Here is a 22,170-nt window from a genome sequence, read left to right on the forward strand (position 1 = left end):
ATGACAAAAAATTTTTTTTTTATAAAAAGTACCTACTGCAGCTTTAAAGTACACTGGACACAAAGAAGTGTAACTGCATATTTGCACCTAAGGAGATTTGAAAGCTTGAAGAGGATACATTGCTCTTCAGAAAATGTTTAGGGGGTGGCAGGAGCACCATTTTTTATTTCTTTGCCCCTGCCGACTATTTAAAAAAATGTAATTTGCATTTAAGTATTTAATTTGGCCAAACTATTCAATGCACTCCAACTCTTGTCCTGAAACATCAGTCCTCAGGGCAGAACACACATAGAGAAGGAAAAAATATCTGCCAGCTGATGATAAATACTCACAGCATGGCTTCATATTCCTTGACGTCAGTTCCTTATGGACAAAACAAAGTAAGTGCATGTATTTTCTTTTTTGTTTCATACATTGTCACAATGATGTATCTTACAACCAGAAAAGATTCTGTAAGCAGTTTTACCAAATTCATCCACCCTCTATAACACATTTTGAGTTTGTTTAGGGACGTGGACAGGCTCCCAACTAAACTATTCAAGCCACCATTTTGAGAACTTCTGGTGAATTTCCTCACTTCAGACTGATCACTCCCCCTCCGTCACTCTGGCACATAGCAGTACAATGAGGTATGAAAAGTTGTACAAATCTCTTTTTTTGGTATCTATTTTGTGATTTTTTGTTTCTTTACTCTTTCGTTTTTGTATGGTGAGGCTTTTTTTTCCATCAATATTCTCATCACAACATTGAGATTAATACACGGCAGATGTATACATTGCAAGACGAGCTCTGGTCTAAGGTCAGATACATTTGAGCAATCTAAAGGCTAAGATCAGGACGTGGGTGTTGTTCTCTTGACCCAGCTTAGCGAGTGATGCAGCCCAAGAAACTGTGGAAGGCAGGATTCAGGTTCATTTACTTTCAGCTAAACTAATGGGATAATGGATTTGGTGTAACTGCAGTTTACAATGAACTTAAAATAGTAACCTATTAATCGTACTGGAAGCAGAAACAATACTGTATGCATCCATAATGAGTCTTAAGGGACTGTATGAAAATGATTAGGGACGGCGAGGGTTATGTGATTTTTCTTATTGCTGAGCGGAGAATAGTCTTACTTTTTTTGGATGAGCAGGGAAAGGTTCTTTCAATGTTTTATCTTCCCAGATTTATATCTTGAGGGTTATAAGGTTTGTTTGATATGTTTAGTTATTAATCATAAGTTAAGCTGTACCAATACTTTGTCATTATTTGGAGATATTGTGGGGAGAGTAATGCCGTTTCATTCTAAGGGGAGTGTCCAGATAAAGTATTAATGTTACTGTGGACGTTCTTACTCTAAAATATTGAAACATAAGGTTCACCCACCTCCCCCCACTCCAATTACATTGCAGTCCGTCAGGAAAACATAGGTATTAATTGTATTTAGTGGCAATGCACTTAATGTACTGTTGCTGTGTGAGGTGACACACCAATAATGTTCGTACAGCCTCTAAAAAAACATGTATTAATTGTACAAGTACAAGTCAAACTGTGCTTCAAATGTGTTGTTCTGTGACGTTAGCTGGAGTTTCTTTGAAGTAAATACATTTCCTTTTGAGGGGCTTTGGCCCATTGATCCACCTTACCCAATATGAGAGTGGGGCTAGTCATCAGACAGCTGTTAGAGCTAAGCAATGTGCATGCTAAGAAGAAGAAGAAGAGAAGATATGATATTAATTTGCAGCTCATCATATTCCGAAAACCTTGAGCCTGAAGTGACATTAAACTCCACGTGATAGTCAGTGAAATTTGTTCTGGTTATGTTTTTTATTTTATTTACATATACATAAATTGTCAAGCTATCCCACTAGTTAGTTGCGGCTCCTCTAATGGCTGACAGAAGCTGAATTTAAAAAAACTCCTGTGTCTTAAAGAAACATTATGATTAGCGTTGTTTAATTAATGGAGTTTAAGGCTCATAAGGAAGAATGTACTAGGGTCTTGTCTCCACTATCTCAACCTATCACAGGCAGCGGTGGTGCTACCTGACAAAAAAGATGGGAAAACCCAATTGCAGACATTAAAACTTGAGAATGTGTTTTAAATAATTTCTGAAAAGTATGAATCCAAACCTGTGCCAAATTTGTGTTACTAAAAGGTTATACTGAGAGTAAGGCATGTCACCTACAGTTACATAGTGTATATTAAAGTGCTAGCATACACACTACAGAGCTAGGTCTGGTGCCAAAACTCTCATTAGATAATAGTACGTGACCGATGGGCCTATTCCTAAAAATGTGTGCGCCTGTGTTATTCTGAATTTGTAACACATTTAATTGCTGATTTTAAAACCAGAATAAGGCAACTAAAAAGTTAAAATGCTAAATAGGATTACATCTCTTAGGAACTGAATAGCAGGCTGTTTAAAAGAGCTATGAAGACTTTTTTTTCAACCAGCTAAACTGAAGGTGATTTGAACCATGACCCTTGGGTGACGTTAGCACTAGCTACCACTGCATATACAGCCATTTTCTCACAGTAAAGCATCACCACAGATAGACAGACATTCACTTACCAAGAAAATCAGATGCAAAGTAATAGAGACTTAATATTAATTAATAATCATTAAAAAAAAAGAGCTTTTTTTTCTCTATCCAAAATAAAGTCACTTCATCTCTTGCTTTACATCGCTCAAGGTTTTCAGTCCTCACACCACTTTTATAAACATACAATATTAAAAAAAGGACTTATCAGTAGCAGTCTGTCACATGATCAAGGTTTTAACCCCACCTGCTAACTCATCCGCTCCAGAATAAGCATAACAACGAACACTTGGTGCACAACAAAAGCAACATCAACAACATCAAAACAACATGATTGTGGGACTTCACACTGTGTCTTTAATCGTACAATTTCAGTATTTTACATTCCACATGTGGACATATTCCTGCAGGGATTGTCGTCTTTCTCCACCAAGAGTGTTCGTATGAGTCGGCGTAGCTTTCTGCAAATCTGTGTGTGTGTGTGTGTGTGTGTGTGTGTGTGTGCGTGGGGGATGTGTGTTGGGGGTGAAGGAAAGAGGAGTGAAGGAGTTAAATAGAGAAATGGGACAGGGGTGAGGATGTAGAATCGGAAAAAGATTGATAAAACAGGAACTAGAATGGGAATGTGGGGGAGTAGAGATGGAAGGACGGGAAAAGATAGATGTTAGGAAAAAGGTGTTATTGACAAATATGTTTTCCCTGGGTAAGTAATAAAAGTAGTTTATTTGTGGAAAGATGACCTGTTTCAGAGTGGTTGTTATAGTTTTGAGCCATGCTGCAGCGACAGAGCTTCACATTTTAGTTAATTGTAAACGAACATAAAACTTAACCCTAACTTCACCCTAAGAGACAGAGATTTTGCAGCTCGGGTAGGAAGTGCAGAAAGTAACACAGGGTGTACAGAGGGAGAGAGGCAACTCTCATGGGCCTTAGCAGTGCTGCTTTTAGTGCTCTACTGGCACAAGTACGCACGTGTTTGACTCTGTGGCTCTTTATAATGGGAGGCATTTCCATTGGGCTTCGCCTGCAAAAACTGCCTCATGTACCACCACCCTGGCCATGTTCAAACATGCGGATCAAATCCATTTTTCTATTTTGAATTAAGATACATCTTGAAAGAAAAGAAAAAGGAACCTTTCTCAGGCTCAACGCCTCCTCTCATGATTACACGGCGAGGAGGTCATGAAGCCATAAAGTTAGTAATAAGCACTGCGTGTCATCGGCTTTGTTGCAGCATATTGAGTGGTTGGTCATGTGGAAAACGTGTTCCTCGACACTGTGTGCCTGGTTGCCTGGTCACTATGACGACCATGGTCATATAGACAGCAAATTAATATATTGCCTGGACCCAGATTCAGTCTGGTCGATTAAAAATGACACAGATTTGAACTGGATTTGCCCGCTGTGTGAACATGATCGTAGCTAGCAGTGAAGTCCAGGTAAAATGGCTTTTTGGTGAGGAGGATGGTCAGTGACTGTTGGCCTGTCTCTCTGCTATGCTGGTACAACTGATCATGGCTGAAGGCAGTGTGCTCTGTGGTGCTGGTGTGGTTTTTTAAGAGGACGGGCAGAGGAGGGAGGATTTCTCCAGTGATCATTTGGCTGGAAGAAAGAGAGTGAGAGAAAGAGAGTGAGAGAGAGAGTGGCTGTGCTGCCAGTTAAAATCTAAACCTGAAATTATCGAGCTATATGGACCAGACCTGATCTCATGTTTAAAATAGGGAGAAAGCAGATGTATTTATACTTAAGGCATCATAATGCAATATGACGTCAACTGCAAACAATGCATATATATTACTTTACGGATATTAATACAGCTGGGTAAACTGATTCTGACACCCTCTGCTACATGACTGCTCGGACAGATTCATGATCTGATTTGAGCTGGCAGCATAAATTCAGCCACTGATAGATCGAATGCCACATACAATAACTCTAACATTTATATATACACAATATATGCTTCTGTATAGTGTATAATGTGTATCTCTATTTCCGGCCTCTGTGAGGCACATTAGCATGTCAGACCTACTAAGCGAGCAGGTTCCCTGTCTGAGCCATGGCCCGGTTGCAGCATGGCTTTCATTCACAGTGATAGTGAGCAAAGTACAGTCCAAACACGCAAGGCCCGGAGGTGGCGGGTGTGAAACGTTACTGCTTGATCATCCTATTGCTGTGTGTGTGTTACTGCTGCTGCTGCTGTGCGTGTATATCCCTGTATAATTAGAGCTTACGGTTCTATTTTAATACCCTGCAACATAGATTAGAACAGAACACAGAGTGGCGGCGCCTGAAGGCCATGTCACAGTCCTCGTTGGGTCCAACAGGTAATCAAGAGCCTAGATAACGGACTGTGTGCGTTTCTACATGTGTGTGACAATTCACAATTTAGTGAATATTGTTAAGACTGCTTAAGACAGGCAGGGAAGGGAAAGATGTTGGGGGGGGTGGGTTAAAGGGTAAGGGTTCTGGGCTACTAAGGGATACAGACATTGTGGTTCTAGTGCAACAGAAAAAAACCTGATAGTCATTTGTAGTGGATGGCAATTTGGGATATGGTTGGTGGAGCTTATTCCAGCAGTGTGTAACTCATATTGTGAGTTTCTGGGATAGGACAGTCGCTCAGAAAGTCTTTCAAATTGCTTAGTGTCCATTTCTCCTGCGATGGCGAGGGAAGGATCTGCAGGTGTAGTGTAGGTGCGAGAACAAGGGCCTATTTTTGTGTGGTGGTCTGCTATCACATCGCTACCCGCCACAGTCACTCAATTTCCCTCCCCGGCCAGGATGAAACGATATCCACAGGTGAATACTGCTGACTCACTTGCTGCTCATTTACCTCCCAGTTACCACCCACAGTAGTCCGTTGGCTTGGCCCAATCGGGCCAAAATGGCTTCCACTGGAGTCTCAGCTTCCAGCTGTCGTTTCCTTTAAGTTCCATCAGCATACTGCAATAAACTCACTCCTGCCCTCGCTGTCATTTCAGGTTTCCAAATAAAAAGAGAATCCAAAGTGACTGTTGGTCCCACATGGTGTGTGATGAAAATGTAAAAAGGGGAGAAAATTACAAAGTCTGCCATGTCAGCTGTAAAATGTTAATCCATGGCCCGTTTAAAAGACCTGCTGTGAGTGCAGCAGCACACTCAACGGGTCCATGCTGGCGACTCATTTGTGCACTCTGTGTACGTTCGAGTATGTATATATATATATATTATATATATATATATGTGCATGCATGTCAGTGTGTTGCAGACAGGGGGCAGCTGCGCTTAGATGAGGGGTGAGGTAGAATCTGTGGGTTTCAGGCTGGACTTGAAACAGGTACAGATGACAGGGGAGGCCTGCAGAGGTAAGTGACAAAATCCCTTCCCACCACCACCACCACCGTCTGCCAGCACTGAACCTATCACAAGACAGCGGGGAGGTGAGGAGGCGGGGCTATGATGCGAATAACACAACGGGGCTCCAATGAGAAGACAAACACACATATGGAGACAGGAAGAGTGGTGCAGCCCGGCAGAAGAGATGAGCAACAAAACAACTGAGGTAATACATCAACTGAATGGGTGTGTGTAATATGTGTGTGTGTGTGAGGTAATGAAAACAGGAGGTATGTGTCAGAGAGGTATTCATATATTGCACCTACATGTATTGTGATTTTGAAATGTTTCTTTTAATGAAAGAAGTGTTGAAAACACATCCTATGTAGCCTATAGATACACTATTTTCAAAATGCTCATAATGTGTCTCAACAATATAATCATTTTTTTCTTTCTGCCCATTTTGCATGTACAGGAATAAAAGAGTGCTTTCTGTAAACATACTGAATGAGGAATGGGGTTACGGCAGGCAGTAAGGCCTCTTGCTGTCAGGGTAGACAGATATCCTGCGATTATCCTGACCACAAGCTATACGCAGTCCATGTAAAAATGGAAGCGGTTGTGATGCTAACATGCTAAGAATAGCAGTGTTAAGCAATGCTTTGTTCTGGCCTCTTGGGGGCAGCAAAAACAAACTGTCAACACAACACAAACAGTTGCTTATTTACACATCGAGCGATTACTTAGCAGCATTAGCATTCAGTTGGAGCTGTGTTGAATTTAAGTCCAATATTTTCTTTTTAGCCCTCTGAGGGAGATCTTTAGCTGCTAAATGCTCTACGACCGTATGTCCACAGCTAACTACTAATTCTCTCATTCTGATGTATAGCTAGCCTGTTGTGGGTTTTTAGAAAGTTTTTGAGGAAAACGGCTGCAAACAAGAAGTCAACTATTGATAATGTACAAATATTTATTATCACTGCTTTAGCTTGCTTAAGTTTAGCAAATAATGTTTGCTATGCTCACCATCTTAGTTTAGCATGCTAAGATTTTGATAATTAGCACTAAACACAAAGTACAGCCGAGACTGGTGGATATGTCATTAGTTTTGAAGGTATTTGGTGATAAACCAAAGCATTAAAAAAACATTTTTATCTGATGAAAAGACGAAATATATTACTCCGGACACACATATTTGTTATTTTGGGAAATATGCTTATTCAGTGAAGCAGCTAGCCTGGCTCTGTCCAAAGGTAAAACGAAATAAGAAAAAGAAATAAAAAAGTCTATAGCACGTAACACTGCAATATGTCGTATTTATATTTTATATTTATATTGGACAAAGCTGAGATAACATTTTGCAGTCTTTTATAGTTTAAGTGTAAATTAAGCTAACTGGCAGCTGGCTGTAGCTTCATGTGTTTGACAGTGGTATCAATGTTCTCATCCAACTGTTGGCAAAAAAGCTAAATGCTGAACCACTGCTTTAAGCTTTTACCTCAAACCTTAAGGCCTACTAGATATCAATACACAATTTCTTGAAGCACACTCCTTATTCAGTACATTCACAGAGAGAACCATGACGTTCAGAACATCTTAAAACTTTTAATCCGTTATAATCATACCTATATTGTCTTATAGCTGTAGTTATTAGACATAATAATGCACAAAGCAACTGTTATAATGCATTATTACTATGTGCAATGCAGGTGTGTGTGTAAATAATACATTATAGATAAGGACTTTATATAAAGTTTTCCCACTGTAACACTATCAAAGAGGTAACATGGGTAACTGAGGACTACATGGCTCCATGTTTTCTCAATAAATTACCACCACCCACACAATAAATGAGGAAATACAATTTATAAGGTATGAGGTAAGAGTTTAGGTGTGCGTCTCTGTGAGTATGTGAGACAGAGAGATAGAGAGGTCAGTACGTGAGGGAGGTAGGTCGACAAACACTCACAGCGCCTCTGTGGACTGAGGGGGTGGGCTGCACCTGCAGACAGGGGACGCCATTGCGGTTATTGAGATGCGGGGGCAACGGGTGTGTGGTGGGAGTAGGGACTGTCTGAGGAGCTACTGGTCAGGTCCCGGACATTAAAAATATATTTTTTTAGTTGACAGGTGGGTGTGGAGGGAATAGAGACATTACCAAGCCCCTCAGTTTGCATTAGTGTAGAGTACAGCTGTTTGTCCATACAGGTGCAAGAAGAGTTAATTGCTGAAATTTGCATATAGATTTACTGTATGTTCATGGCAGTGTGTTTGGAATCTGTGAATATCTATCTAACGGTTTACAACTGTCTGTGTGTGTGTGTACCTCTCAGAATGACAAAAAGCAAAGCTGGATTGTCAGTGTTTCTCTCTGGTGATGTTGATGTGTGTTTGCTGGTGGCAGGTGGTGGGTCTTGTGGGTGACAAAAAAGGGACAAAAAACAAAGTTTACAGGGCATGTTCCCACTAAAGAAAAAAACAAATCCAGTTTCTCTTCTCCTCTTGTCCTTCCCACACACTTCCTCTTCTACCAAAAGCCAACCCATTTATTTCCTTCTGTGGCCAGGGTTTTTTTAGGGGGCTCAACGTTTTGTAAGTCACACTTCCTGGTCCTCAAAGACCTCCAGGAAGAGCGGGGGAAAGAGTTCGTTGGGACACTCCACCTTCATATGGAGGAAGCGGCTGGCGTGGCAAGCTCCGATCATGCGCAGGTCTGTCACTTTCATCAGCAGCTTGGGCCAGAAGTGAGGAATGTTGTGCTTGCGGTAGTTGATGTAGTGCTCGAATGCCAGCAGGTATGCCTCCTGGCACTGCTCGATCTTCTCCACACTGGTCAGCCCTGAACGGTCTGGTGTGATAAAGAAGAGTCAAAGATTTACATTTTTTACTTTGATGCAACCTCCACCTCATCTTTCCGTAAGTGTAAATTCTGGACTTTTTAGACTATTGTCTTAGTGGCCATGCTTCACAGACAGTGACTGTATAGGAACTAGTGTTGTGCAGTGACAGGATTAAAGGCAGATTAGTGATATTATTCTAATTCTGATTGTTTGGGAGGTATTGGATTTTAGCTAAGACACTCTTGAGGATAGGCTATAAATGTGGGTATTGTTTTAGACCATGTTGATGCTGTACTTGATATACTGTACTGTATATACAATCTAATAACCTGGATTAGGTTTTTATGTTCTACTCTAACAGCCCTGAAACCCCAAACTGAAGTCAAAGAACTAGCGGTGACAAAAGCCGACTGTTGCTTCGACTGCATTTTGGCCAAGAAGTGACACTAGAACACCCCACACTGACCAAGGGCTGTATGTTCTGCACCTGAGCGAGAGGTAATAACCCTCCATACCAGCAGGTGGCAGCAGTATGCATTCGTCATTCAAAATCATAGGCTGTATAATTAAAGGCGTCACATAGCCTCAGTGACCTCATTCATAGGTTTGGGCAAAGAGGTGGTGCGTGGGTGGAGCTCAGGCGGGCTGAATAAAGCCTGATTACTGAAAACAACCGCATGTGACGGCCCCTACCTATCACTCAAAGTTGCCATAGTCTAAGTCTAAATTATGCACAACTTTAAGCCTTAATATAATTTAAACAGCTGAGTTCTATAAAAATTCACCCCCTGTACAGTTGTCATGAACAGTTTTTTGTACCAGGCTGTAAACATGTTTATTTATGCTGTAAAGTTGGGCATTTTAATATGGGACCTTCTTGAGATTGACTCACTGCTGGAGCCAGCCTCTAGTGGCTGTTACAAGAACTGCAGTTTTTGGCGTCTCTGTGTCAGCTTCATTTGTCAGCCCCAGAGGTGGGGCTCTCGTGGGAGTCAGACTGACTCCCACGAGAAATACAGAGTAGATGTTTATCCCATGACTGAATGCAAAAATCATTTTATACTCTAATTTAAATCATTTTGTGAGTAATTGTTTTAATTGTAGTAATAATCAACAAAATGCTTTATTTTCAAAATTGAGAATTGGCTAATTCCCATCAAAAATCTGGACAATTTACCAAGTAGAATGAAATTTAATGTGATGATGATATGATTTTCTCAGAATTGACAATGTTCCTCTACAGAACACAAGCTGTTATCAATGATCTGGATGTGTAAAACTGGTGGAGTTCTCCTTTGATGTAGGAAGACACACAACGCCTTGTTCTTACAGAAGATATGACTTCGGTGTAAAGAAAAGACACATTTAGTTGTCTACGTGAAAATGTAAAAAGTGAATTTATAACCAGTTAAGTGATCTGAGCTCAGAAGCAGCAAAGCCTTCACTCATTGTATTATTTATGTGTCAGTTATTAAATATTTCATTCAGTTTTTTTCCAGCAACTTTTATTCTAAACTAAAGAAAACTCTGCTGACGTAAAAGAGCTGGGTGAAAATCGGAAAAACAAAGTATTAAAACTACAATGTCACCAGAAATGATAGGAATAAGAAAAGATACGTTTAAATGTTAAAATGCAGCAGAACTTCTTCCTCACCTGAGCTCATGAGCAGCACGGCCTGCATCAGAGCCACCTCCGAGTCATCTAGGTTGAACTGAGCCAGGCTCTTGCCCAAATCAAAGATGGCGTCTGACACAACGCCCAACCCGCCGTTCTTCAGCTGCTCGCGTTTGACAGCCATCTCGCCGTTCAGCGTCAGCGTCTCGCTCTCTGGATCATAGCGTACAGCGGCACGCAGCGACATGATCTCCATGCAGCAGCCCTTCAGCAAAATGATCTGGTCTTCACAAGGCAGCTGGGAAAACATGTGAGGTCATCAGGGAAATAATATGAGGAAATTACATCAGCAAATAAAGAATTTCAGTCTAAAAGGCCGCCACTATTTGAAAGCTGTTCTCATTTACTCACGAAAGAAGTAAAGCACATTATGACTTATGATAGAACTTTAGATTGGATGTAGAGAAGTATTCCAGATTAGTGCAGAATCATCTGTTTTCATAATGAATGAAATAACTAATTAAGTTAATATAATGGCTGGCCAGATTGCTATTTGTACCTACTGCAACTTTAAGCTTTGTTTAAAAATGAGTTCTGCAATAATTGCTAGTTGAAAATGAGGAACATAGATTGATAGGAAGATATTTTGCTCACTTTATTTTTACTGATGGACTGTGGTAATTGTGGTAAAATATGCAAATATAACATTAACTAAAAAAACTTTAAATGTACAGTAAGATGTGGTATCAAGCTTTTCTTTAATGCCCAACATTATTATCTTGGAGTGCTTCCTTGCAGAGAAAGAGCTATCATTTTCTATTTCCAACAAATCCCCTGCTACACTTTATGTAACCGGGAAGCCCCTACAATATACATGATGACTGCACTCAGTTAGGTGGAACACAGGCGAGGACACACACACACACACACACAGTCATTTCTGTAGAGAGCAGAGCAGTGGTAGTGAGTCATCACATCCAGTGAGAGAGGGGGTGGGAGGACGGGGGAAGGGGCTGATTATTATTTGGTGTAATAACAGCTGACAAGCAGCATGACAAAGGCTGCTGAAAGAGGGGGTACCCAAACAGCAGACCTCGTTAAGGTCAACAAGCTCGTTAGTAGGTGTTCATGACGACGAGTCTGGAGTTTTTATTATAAAGTGCCTGTAAAAGAAAGTGTCTACAGATCGATCATTTTAAAAAGAATTATTCAGAAAAAAATAAAGAATGATTTTTAAAAAGGAGATTAACCATAACATACCAGGGTTAAAGTAATAGTTTGTTAAGCTTTGCACTATTCACAACTGAATACAGTTATATATTTATTTAATGGTGACCATTAAATTGCCATTTGAAATTTTACAACGGGTCCTTTATTAATTGTGGAAGCTCATTTAGATGCCGTCAAATACAATAAAATAAATCTTTCTTCAGTTTAAAGTGAGAGTCTCCACAAACTATTGTTGTATTGCAGTGTAGACCTAGTAGTCCTTGTATTATCAGCGTCAAATTAATTAAATAATGTGCTTCTTGGCATTGTTACTGCAGTAAGCTAGTTAGGACATGCAAATGCTTATATTACAGCAGATAAACACGCTGTTTAATACATTTCTTTTTTGGGGGGGCATCAGTATCGCTCTCACTACAGCCCCATCCACACCCCTCCTGCTGGTGTGGTGTGATTTATATGTAGGGCGCAGCAGTGCCAGCTTTAGGACTGAGTGCCACCCATGCCAAAAATGTCAGCACTAATGATGCTGTGAATAACTCTGGATGAAAGCATCCATAAGTGTTCAAACTACCATGTAGTGAGGCAGATGATAGACTGGAACCCACAGATATGCACACACACCCACTGAACCTACCTCTGAGAACATGGGCAATTTCTTGGCAAAGTCGACAACGCGCGTGATGGCGGGGGTCATGATCTTGGTGAACTCGCTGAATGCTTCCAGGTCCACCTTATCTCCATCGGAAGTGGGCACCAACGGACCTTGGCCGATATCATCTGACTAGAAACAAGACATCACACAGGTGACGGGAGCATTCACTGCTGAAAACCTAATTAGGAAATGCTAATATTTGACAGTGAGCTGCGGTTGAAAGCTCAGATAGCTTGTGAGTTGGCCTTTGAGCTTAGAGATTAGATTCTCTTTACGTTTTCCAGTTTTTCCAGTGAGGCTGGACGGGAACACTGGCTAACAGAATAAAATCCTAAAATTTGAAAAGGTTTACAGGCTTGTACAGATCCCAAAATATGGACTGTTGTCATGTGGAGACTCACATAGCAACAGTCTGGAACCAAATTAAATACCATAAAAGACAAAATGAGCAGTAGACAGGAGAGCAGACTTAAATTAGAGACTAAGATTGTAGACTGTATTTGAGGAAGACCTCATGTGAGTTTAACAGGGTAATGTAAAGATAAATATATGAGCTATGTTGCAGTACAATGTGGACAAATGAAGTCAGTTTAGAAGGCTGTAGCAATAATAGCATACTTTCAATACATTCAATATTTTTGTGATGCACTTTTAGCACCACATCCAACAGTTTAATGCACTTCGTTAAAAAAAACATGGATAAAGTGTGATCAGACACAGAGGATCACTAATTTAAAGGCATTTAGCGTCTGCCAATCAAAGCAGCTTATCGGCGTGACAGTGGATTTAACATCGAGGAGAGCTGAGGTTATCTCACTGATTGGGAGAATGTGGTAAACATTGCACAGGTTCCCATTCATAGCTACACAGCTGATCCCTATCCTGTTTTGATCAAATGGGAACTTGAGAACCATAACAGAGAGGAAACAAATACACTTTATTAATCGCTAGAGGGGAAACTTGGGGGTCATCAGCAGGATGTTAGGATGAGGGACGAGGAACCTACTGAAGTATAAAAAACACAACTGTAAAATCTATAAAGTCATGTACTGACATTGAACAGTTAGAAGATTGTGGATGGGAATATACTACTTTATTCTGGTTGTTGTCATGAATGGCTTTTAAAAAGCTACAAATAGTGGAAAAAGACCATAATTTCACAGTTTAAAAAAAAACTGGTGTGAGGTTTTAAGTGTCGACAGTGCAGGTTTGAGAACCAACCAGCACTCTCTGAATGATGTAAATCACATCAGTCATGTTTTTTACTGACTGTACTTAAATGTGCACTCTTCTGTAATGCAAGCAGAAAGTGTTTTTCCTGTGATGTAACCTTCCAAAGTTTGGTATCAGTAGATCACAGCTAAGCTGAAGTGTAAAGCAGTGAAGTTGCTGTAACAACAGGTAGTATCTGGGCTCTGATTGGCTGAGTCACTTTCTCCCAAAAATGGAATCTGTTCTTTTCCACTGAGCATCCTTCTTCTTCTTTGTTCACCTTGGATTGGCTGCTTTAATGACCCTCAGCAATTCGTCAGCAGACCTTCAAAACTGTTTTTGACTGTAAACCCATCTTTACCTCTATGTAATGGTTGCCTGGTAACTGTCATCTGACCTTTGCCTTAAGGAAACCAACGGTGGTGCAGACACATGCAGCTGCACGTGCCACCGATCACATGGGACGGCACAGAGTGAGTTGCTGATGAAAAGGAGTTCTGTCAAAAATGAAACGAAGGCGCTTTCTTTCATGTGTTAGCTTCATTTTTGAAGCGGGGAACAACTTTCAATATACTGCCTGCGGAACATTCTGGAATAATGAGCTACATAAAAGAAGCAGTACTGAAGAGTGCAGAAGTTCTGCATGGATACGGCAAGTAATTAATAAAAATCAGAATGACAGATTGTGATGAAGGCTTACATGCTGTAATCCTCAAGAGTGTCCTGATCTAGACGCACATTAATGAAAATATAACGTAACCAATAACTTTTCTTCAAGTTTTTGAGCTCTTGCAAACTGGTCAAGGCCAATTTGCAAGAGCTCAAACCCTGGTGAGTTTTTCCATCCCAGTGCTTTAGTTTCAAGTTTGCAAGTATGTTTAAAAGCAGCCTGAATTTACAACAAGAAAAAGAATATATAAATCATAATATTATTGGATTTTGGGGATAATCATGCTGTAGATTTTGGAACTGAGTTACATGATGTGGGCTACAACTAGAGCCCTGCTTTTTTTCCACTTTTTTTTCCTATTTTATTACGATTTGGCAAATTGGCACCATTAGAAGTGTGCCGAATTAGCCATTAGCAGTTCCTGTTTGCAATGTACCCATTGATGTAAAGACAACTATCACTGGATTACTTTTATACTGAAGACAAGTTAAAAACATGATAAGTTCTGGAGTTATAAGGAGCATCTTTTTATAGGATTTCGAAGCAGATTCATTTGTAATGAAAACTAGAAAGAGTGGGTCACACTGAATCTAAAAATATGTGTATAATGTCTGTATATTCAGATTTGATTGAGTTGTCACTGTGAAAAAGGAGTGTAAAATACCTTAATTGAATGGGCTGTGTGACACAGACTTTGCTGCTGCTGCGACTGTTGACCATATGGCCAAATCAGTGGGCCAAAATACGATAACTAACTTCCCATTATTTTTGGGACATTATTGATTTGTTTGTGTAACATTTCTATTCCTCATTACGCAACAGAGCTCTGTCTGAAGCCCTTGTCTGCTCCGGACTAAAAGCCTACCAGGAACTTGCGCTTCTGTTTCCAGCTGGAGCCCTGGGCGTTGGTGTGCCGGTGGGCCTCGCTGACCATCCTGATCAGCTCCCACTCCGCGGTGCTTGGCTCTGGCCTCGTCTGCAGCGTCCGAACCATCTCCTCCCTCTTCCTTCTCTGTCGATTCTCCTCGATGAGACGCCGCTTGGCCACGCGCTTCGACTCGTCCAACACCACTGATGGGGGAAGAGAAGGTTCAGGTGAATTAATGCAGTGAGGTTTCAGTAGGGGTCAATACCAATAATAACAATTTTTACATGGCATAGACCACCCTGTCGGTTTTCAAAATAAAACTCCCTGTGTAGAATCCTGATTGTAAAAACATAGTGTAACATATATTTTGTTACTATTTGTGTACAATGTATTCTTGATCGTCCCTCCATGATGGCTTGTGAGAGGGTTTATGATGTCACTCAAAAGCTTGTACAGCCTGGCCAGCATGCAAAAGTGTGTGTATGCACATATTTTATTTATTATATATGTCTACAGTTGTTTCTCCATTTATTAATTAGGAGGCCCAACTGCAACACATTACAACACAGAATTCAAAGGACCACTGCTGCTATAGTGAATCAAACAGAATTGAAGTGCACTGTGGTGGAAGTCAAGTCCAGATGTTCTGAATTTGTGTTTTCATCAAAATATCCAGAGGAGCAGAAACAACTTCCTTTATTCACAGAAGCAGCTGTACTACTAAATTAATATCATCCCCAACATGAAATTAGATGATGTTGTTGAGTGTGTGTGTGTGTGTGTGTGTGCTGTTACTTCTCTTCTTAACTAGTCAGACACATACACACATAATACAGACAAATGTGGCACATACTTGTTCTACATCAGTTATCAGCCACACAACAGTCTAACACTGTATCCTAACAGCATATCTTAATAAAAGAAGTAACATAAATCAGTCACTCATTCTCATTAATTTATGGAAGCCAATTTGTTGCCAAAAGTGACAAAACAAATTCTGTATTTTGAGAAAGTTTCTCATTATAATGACTTACAGAATCTTGTTTTTCCATCACATTGGCAGAAATTGGCTTCCATATTGTTAAATCTCATAGTGATACTAGAGGTAAGGTTGCCATTGCCCACTGAGCCAAGGTCCTTGGCTCAGTGAGTTTTCAACAGTTGCATAGTGACAGTGGCAGCCATAACCTTGTGGACCTCTTTGTAAATACTAGTGGTGATAAGAATGATATATATAACTCACAGTCCATGGCCATGCCCACAGAGATGCACTTCTTAAACCGACACAACTGGCACTGGTTGCGGGTGATCTTGTCGATGATGCAGCAGCCTTCATATTTACAGGAGTAAGCCGGGTGGAGGTTCTTCTGGATGGTCCTGCGGAAGAAACCCTGAAGAGTGGAAAGGAAACAGGATAGAGAAGAAACAGAAAGAGTAAAAGAAAAAAAGAAAACAAAATGAGCAAAATTGCGAAAGAAGAACACAGAGACAGAAAGAGCATTCAGTGATTGAGGACCATAACTTCTAAATTAAATGTTCTTGTGTCTTGATTAGCATAAAACAAATGCTTTAAATGGTTCTTTATCACATTGCAAGCAGATGATTGCTTGCCAAGAATGGTTAAGTAATAAAGTGATGGCTGACTGAGTGTCTCTATAGATAGTTGAGGAGCAATTTGATTAGAATCACACTCTTGAAGTGGTTTACAAATACATGATTTTAAGCAGTATCAGGGAGGCAGGTCAGAAAAGCTGTTTTTTTAAAAATCCTTCATAATACATATCAAAACTTTTCAGCACCACAGTGGGGGTTCAGTGTGCTTTGCTTCCCGTAAGAGAACGGCAGGATGAAGCTGTTTTTAGGGGCTGTGGAAAGGCCGCTCTACGGGACGCCAATCATTGGATTATAAACACACCCACGCCTTCCATTAAGAGGCCCCCTGCCAAAGTAATGACTGTACAGTGTAGTAAGCATGAATTGATTTTATGAAAAGAAGAATAATGTTGTTGTTACGATAATAACAGTAAATACAAGTTTATTTCCTGGCATGTATTTGTATTTGTACTATCTTTTTTTGGTAGATTAGATTTGAAGACTTTCCATGTTTTTTGTGTTTCCCAAACTTTTGGGCAGCTGTTTTCTTCAGTTTCTAATCAGTATTGCAGTACAATTAGCTTTTTAGAGACAGAGAGTTATGTGCCTGACTATTTCTTGGCTAGGAGCAGTAATTTCCTGGAGTCTGTAATGCTCGCCAGCCAACGGCTCAGCTCTAAGTCTTTGTGCTAAGCTAAGTTAACTGGCTGCTGGCTCCAGCCTTGTATTTAATAGACAGACATGAGAGTGGTATCCATCCTCTTGTCTAACTTTATGCCACAAATCAAATGAGTGTATTTCCCAAAATATCAAACTATTAGTTTAACAGTTGGCTACTGAACAGCATGAAAAACAGCTGTCTGCAAATAAATCTTACACAGGGAGACATGAACATTTACACTGTGTTGGTGTGAACTATAGTTCATTTTGAGTCCAGTCCACATATAGAGCACCAAATATGTGTTAATCCACAGCTAAAAATGTTGGCTAAAAGCTACAGTGCCAGCTGTAAAATTATTAGGGCTGTACCTGACAAATTTTGTCAGTAAACTCTGATTTGACTATTCAATACGAAGATTCGATTAGTCATTCCTTTTTCTTAGTTCAGTGCCACACTAAACGCCTACATCAGCTATGTGGAAACACAGCTACATGAATCTCATGTTTTAGCCTACTGCAGGTTTTAATGCTTTTTTTGTCATCTGTGAGGTGAAAACATCAGATTTCCACACAGTCAGAGAAAGCAAAGGCTTTTAGCCCAAGACTCTATCGTAGTGGACTGCAGTAGAGGAGGTTGTACCACCGCCTGGTTCAAAAGCGGTCTAGCCAACTTCACTGACTGTAAGCACTGGATGCTACTCACCAGAGTAAAGAGCATCTCTCCCCTGCGTCACGTTATCTGTTCCATCACAGTTCGTTTTGTGGTTTGTAATCATTTAGAAACTTGACTTGTAAAGTTTAAAGCCTGCTATGCTGTCGCTGTGTACAATGATGCAGCTAAAAAACAATAGTGCAGAGATTTGACTGACAAAATGCAAGTCGACTCGGGGTCTTGATTGATGATTCGAGTTTTGGTGGGAAGACCTAAAAATTACTGAGCCTTTTTTAAAACTGAAACTAAATTTGTGACCAATTGCTGAAGTTTCACATCTTCAGTAGGACCCAATAGGCTTGGGGCCACAGAAACCAGAAATGAATTCCATTCTAGTGAATACAAAAGGCTGTTGTAGGAGCCTTTAATTGGTCCACTCAACCAGGAAAATTAAGTTAGCCCCAACAATACATGAAGCTTAGCAGAAGTTCAGTCAGTAAAAATACTTTTCATAAGCTTACTTTCTGTGCCAGTTGACTCTAGGTGCTCACAATGTAATTTTGCCATGGCATTTGTTAAGCAATAATTTTGCTGTTGTTCGAATTTAAAATGGTTCCTTTTAGTGCTGCTGTCATTTCAGAAACTGACTGAGCCTTCAGAGCCAGCCCATTGTGATATTCAGTAATACAAGCCTCATATGTAATATTCTAATCTAAATGATGGACTTCACAATTTTCTTATACTTTGAGCAGCAAACAGCAAAAGCAAACAACAGCTAAGAGAATCACATATTGTTGTGTGTCAGAGGGGTATCTGAAAGGCAGTATGAACTGATGTTTGTTAAAACTGACGTACTTCTGTTCGTGGAGAAGAATGACTAAAAAAGCTTCAGACAATTCTGCCAGTGTTGATTAGCCTCATGGCTCAAAGAGTGGTACTGTGACAGCAAAATAAAACAAAATTACTTGTCATGCCAGCGGTCATTTTGAGCTGGAGCCACATTTTTCAAATGATGAAGATGTTAATGAGAAGAGAAATACATAATCAAAATCATTTTTTCTTTGCTGTAGCTAGCTAATCGGGCAAATGTCAGCTTCATGAGTTGGTTGAAAAATACTGTCTCCAGTAATTTTTAATGTTTCCAGCCTCTTAAAATGAGAAGCATATAAAAGGGTCCTAAATGTGCAGTTAACGGCTGTATCCCAGGCAAAAGGTTAGCACCCTGTTAATAAAGAAACAGCACTGTTCTCCTAAAGAAGTGTTGAGCTAGTTAGTGCTAGAATTATAAATATAAGGACAACTGTCAGATCTGACTGACCCTCCTTAGCTTAGACTTGCAGCTAGGTACTATAAGAATTACTTTTTGTCATTATTGCTGAAAAGAATCTACCGGGCCTGAATGAAAACAACCAATCAGAGCCAAGAAAGATATAAAGACGCTTTGGGTTGGAGGCTTAAAGATAGCTGATTGTTGAGTCTCGTCCCCAGAGTCTCAAACCATCTGTATTTGACACCCTGGGAATGAGACTCAACAATCAACTATCTTTCTCCACTCTGATTGGTTGTTTTTGTTCAGGCCCGGTGGATTCTTACATCTTACACTCTTAAATGCCATTAGGAGCACGAGAAGGGGAGGAAGAGGAAGCTGACTTTTTCACAGATTTTCTGTCTCATGTACTACTGTCAGGATATAATGAATATAGATATAAATACATGGTAATTATTCTGAATGTGTTGGAAGGACCAGCAAGGAGACTAAAACATTTTTTCAAATTATTATAACACTGAGCTAGTTAGCTGGATATGCTAACTAGGTTACGTTACAGGAGATAAACACATTTTTATATATATATATATATATACACACACACATGTCTCTTACTACAGCCCTATGCACACTGCTTTAACATGCACAGAAATCCAAAGCTTGACAAATGGCTAGAGACTGTTCAAATTTCACCCGCCACTCACAAAGAATCATATAGTGAGACAGAGATGTTCCACTGTACCTTGCAACCCTCGCAGGTGATGCAGCGGTAGTGGTAGCCAGTCGCTTTGTCCCCACACACCACACACGGCTCATCCTTCTCCAGGTAGCTGGGGATGTACCCTGGAACAGAGACACTAAGAGCTATAGGAGAGGAGGAGGAGGAACAGGAGGATGAGGAGGAGGAGGAAGAGGAGATTAAAGAGGAAGACAGGGTGGAATGAAAGAAGGGTGAACAATGAGTACGAGCGAGGGAAGTCCAGTGGGATGGTGAGTGGTAAGGAGGAGGTAAGGTGATGAGACGGAAGGAGGAGAAGAATAGTGAGATGGAGAGGAGAAGATGAAGGGGAATGAGGAGTGGAGGAGGAGAGGGAGAGGGAGGAGGGGGCTGAGTGTTATCACAGGGGCCTCAGAGAAGCTCCTGTGCATACGGCCCCAAGAGACTGCACACAGACCTGGTATCATGCAGGCTTATAAGGGGTTTAGAGTCACATTCCCAGAATTGATCAAATATGCTTTTCATCTTTTCATTTGCCCTCTTTATTCCTCTTGAGAGGTGACATATTTCCCTTAGCTCTCGATGCTTTTAACTCATACTTACATAATAACAATATGTGCATTCACTTCAGAACTCTAACCTCTGAGCTCCCATGATGTTGCACAAGGACTGACAGTCATCTGGGCATGCTCAGACAGGGCTTTCTCCTCAAAAAGACAGCCCACCTGCTCTTTGAAGAGCACAGAACCATTCATTGAAATGATGCCTAAACACTTCCCCCAGCTCTACGCACACCTTAACACACACAGCACCCGACCACTGTATCACAGTTGCTCACAGCCTCACAAACACACACACATGCTTAGAGGGTTCTGGAAAGTGAAAATGCAAAGAGCGCTCTGGTGGAGGGGATTTATAGTGAGGCTCTTCCCATACTACTGCAGCCACCGAGACAGTAGATCCACAGTGGTGATCTAAAGGGGTATTGTCTGCGAGACTTTCATTTTTACTTAAAAAGATGCTGCTGTATTTTTAACGCTATTTTTAAAATTGGAATTCTGTTCGTCATTGTCATTTGTAAGATAAATGTAAAAGACCTTCACTTTTACTCCTACATGCAAAGACAAGATATGTATAAAATGTATTTTAAATTAAAAACGGTAGGTTTCAGAGGTTGCTTATGAGTATCTTGTTAGGGTCTTATATGGCTGCAGTATGCAATTAGGCGAACATATCTTCCAACACACATTGCCTTTGCAATCTGTCTTTTTATCTGCACTTGTAAATGTGATATGGAAGACTTAAAATGCCTAAATTAAAACAAATCAAACTAAGAAATACAGGGAAATATAGTACACAACTCTTTTTCCAATTTTTTCAAACTTTATTTAGCTTTTAGTTTTTTTTGTTTTTTCATTGTGACATTTCCACAAAAAACATTATACATTTAAGGAAGTAACAAGGTGTATATTATTTCATTGTACTTATTTGTACGATTTGTTTTGTCTGTACTGTAGTCTTGTACCTTAAGAGTCCTGTCTACTCGGACAAACATCTTAAGCTTAGGCTTCGGTCACCTAGGTGAACTAATTTGTGCTCAACAAAGCCTCTGGAGAAAATAATATAGAAAGAGAAGGATGAGGAGAAGATTATCATAGTAATGACACCCAGGATGCAACTGAAAGCCAAGGGGAGTCAGCTGTGGGGTTATGGGCTACACTGAGCACTGAGCAAATCTTCCGGCACATCAAAAGACAGAGCATCTTTAAAGGAACCCGTTTTGAATTGTGTTCACTTGTTTGGTTGGAAACGACAACAAAACGAAGATGATAAATCCTTACCAGACATACTCTTCACCGAACACTGGCTATTCTTGCTCTTTCTCTTCGGCACATCTGGCCACCTGGGAAGGGGAGAGGACGTAGATGGGATAGGGGGAAGAAGGGAAGAGAGAACAATGTTACACTGTGAAAAAGATGACATGACATTGTGATGAAAAGACATTTTTCATTATCCAACAATCCATCGTTTTTTCTGGTAACTTTGTATAATCTACCAAATGTAAATGCTGATTAGGTCTCAGAGGTTACATTTTAAACAGGATATGAAACATTTCAATTTAATATAAATGCCTCTATATGACCAAGAGAAGATTGGCTATTTGTATATGGTTATTCTTAATGTCTGCCATTGTGTCGGATTCACTCGGATTCCCCTTGAAATCAATGAAGAAGGCAGTGGATACATAACCGCTTTGATTCTCCACCCGAACCCAATAAGACCCAAGCCAACCTACCAGGTTCTGGCCCAAAACCGCTGCCGTAGGTCGGGCTCGGACAGAATGAGATTT

The 22,170-nt window shown here is 40.4% G+C and overlaps 1 protein-coding gene across 2 annotated transcripts in view; it reads right to left on the reverse strand.

Annotated features, from left to right (window-relative positions):
- Positions 1-6: 6 nt before the first annotated feature.
- The window catches only part of LOC118322637 (thyroid hormone receptor alpha), a 25,524-nt gene continuing 3,360 nt past the window's right edge, over positions 7-22,170 (reverse strand). The window contains exons 2-8 of one of the 2 annotated variants that reach the window (XM_035654369.1): positions 21,662-21,723; positions 19,845-19,945; positions 16,174-16,321; positions 14,928-15,133; positions 12,163-12,309; positions 10,338-10,596; positions 7-8,691 (exon numbers count right to left, since the gene is read on the reverse strand). In XM_035654369.1, the coding sequence (XP_035510262.1) occupies positions 8,441-8,691; positions 10,338-10,596; positions 12,163-12,309; positions 14,928-15,133; positions 16,174-16,321; positions 19,845-19,945; positions 21,662-21,723 (1,174 nt within the window). In that variant the 3' untranslated portion in view covers positions 7-8,440. Of the gene's footprint in view, positions 8,692-10,337; positions 10,597-12,162; positions 12,310-14,927; positions 15,134-16,173; positions 16,322-19,844; positions 19,967-21,661; positions 21,724-22,170 lie in introns of both variants that reach the window. The other variant, XM_035654368.1, reaches the window with a different exon arrangement.

The sequence above is a fragment of the Morone saxatilis genome, unplaced genomic scaffold, assembly GCF_004916995.1.
Source record: "Morone saxatilis isolate NCDOM2014 unplaced genomic scaffold, NCSU_SB_2.0 Contig14, whole genome shotgun sequence".
Taxonomy (NCBI): domain Eukaryota; kingdom Metazoa; phylum Chordata; class Actinopteri; family Moronidae; genus Morone; species Morone saxatilis.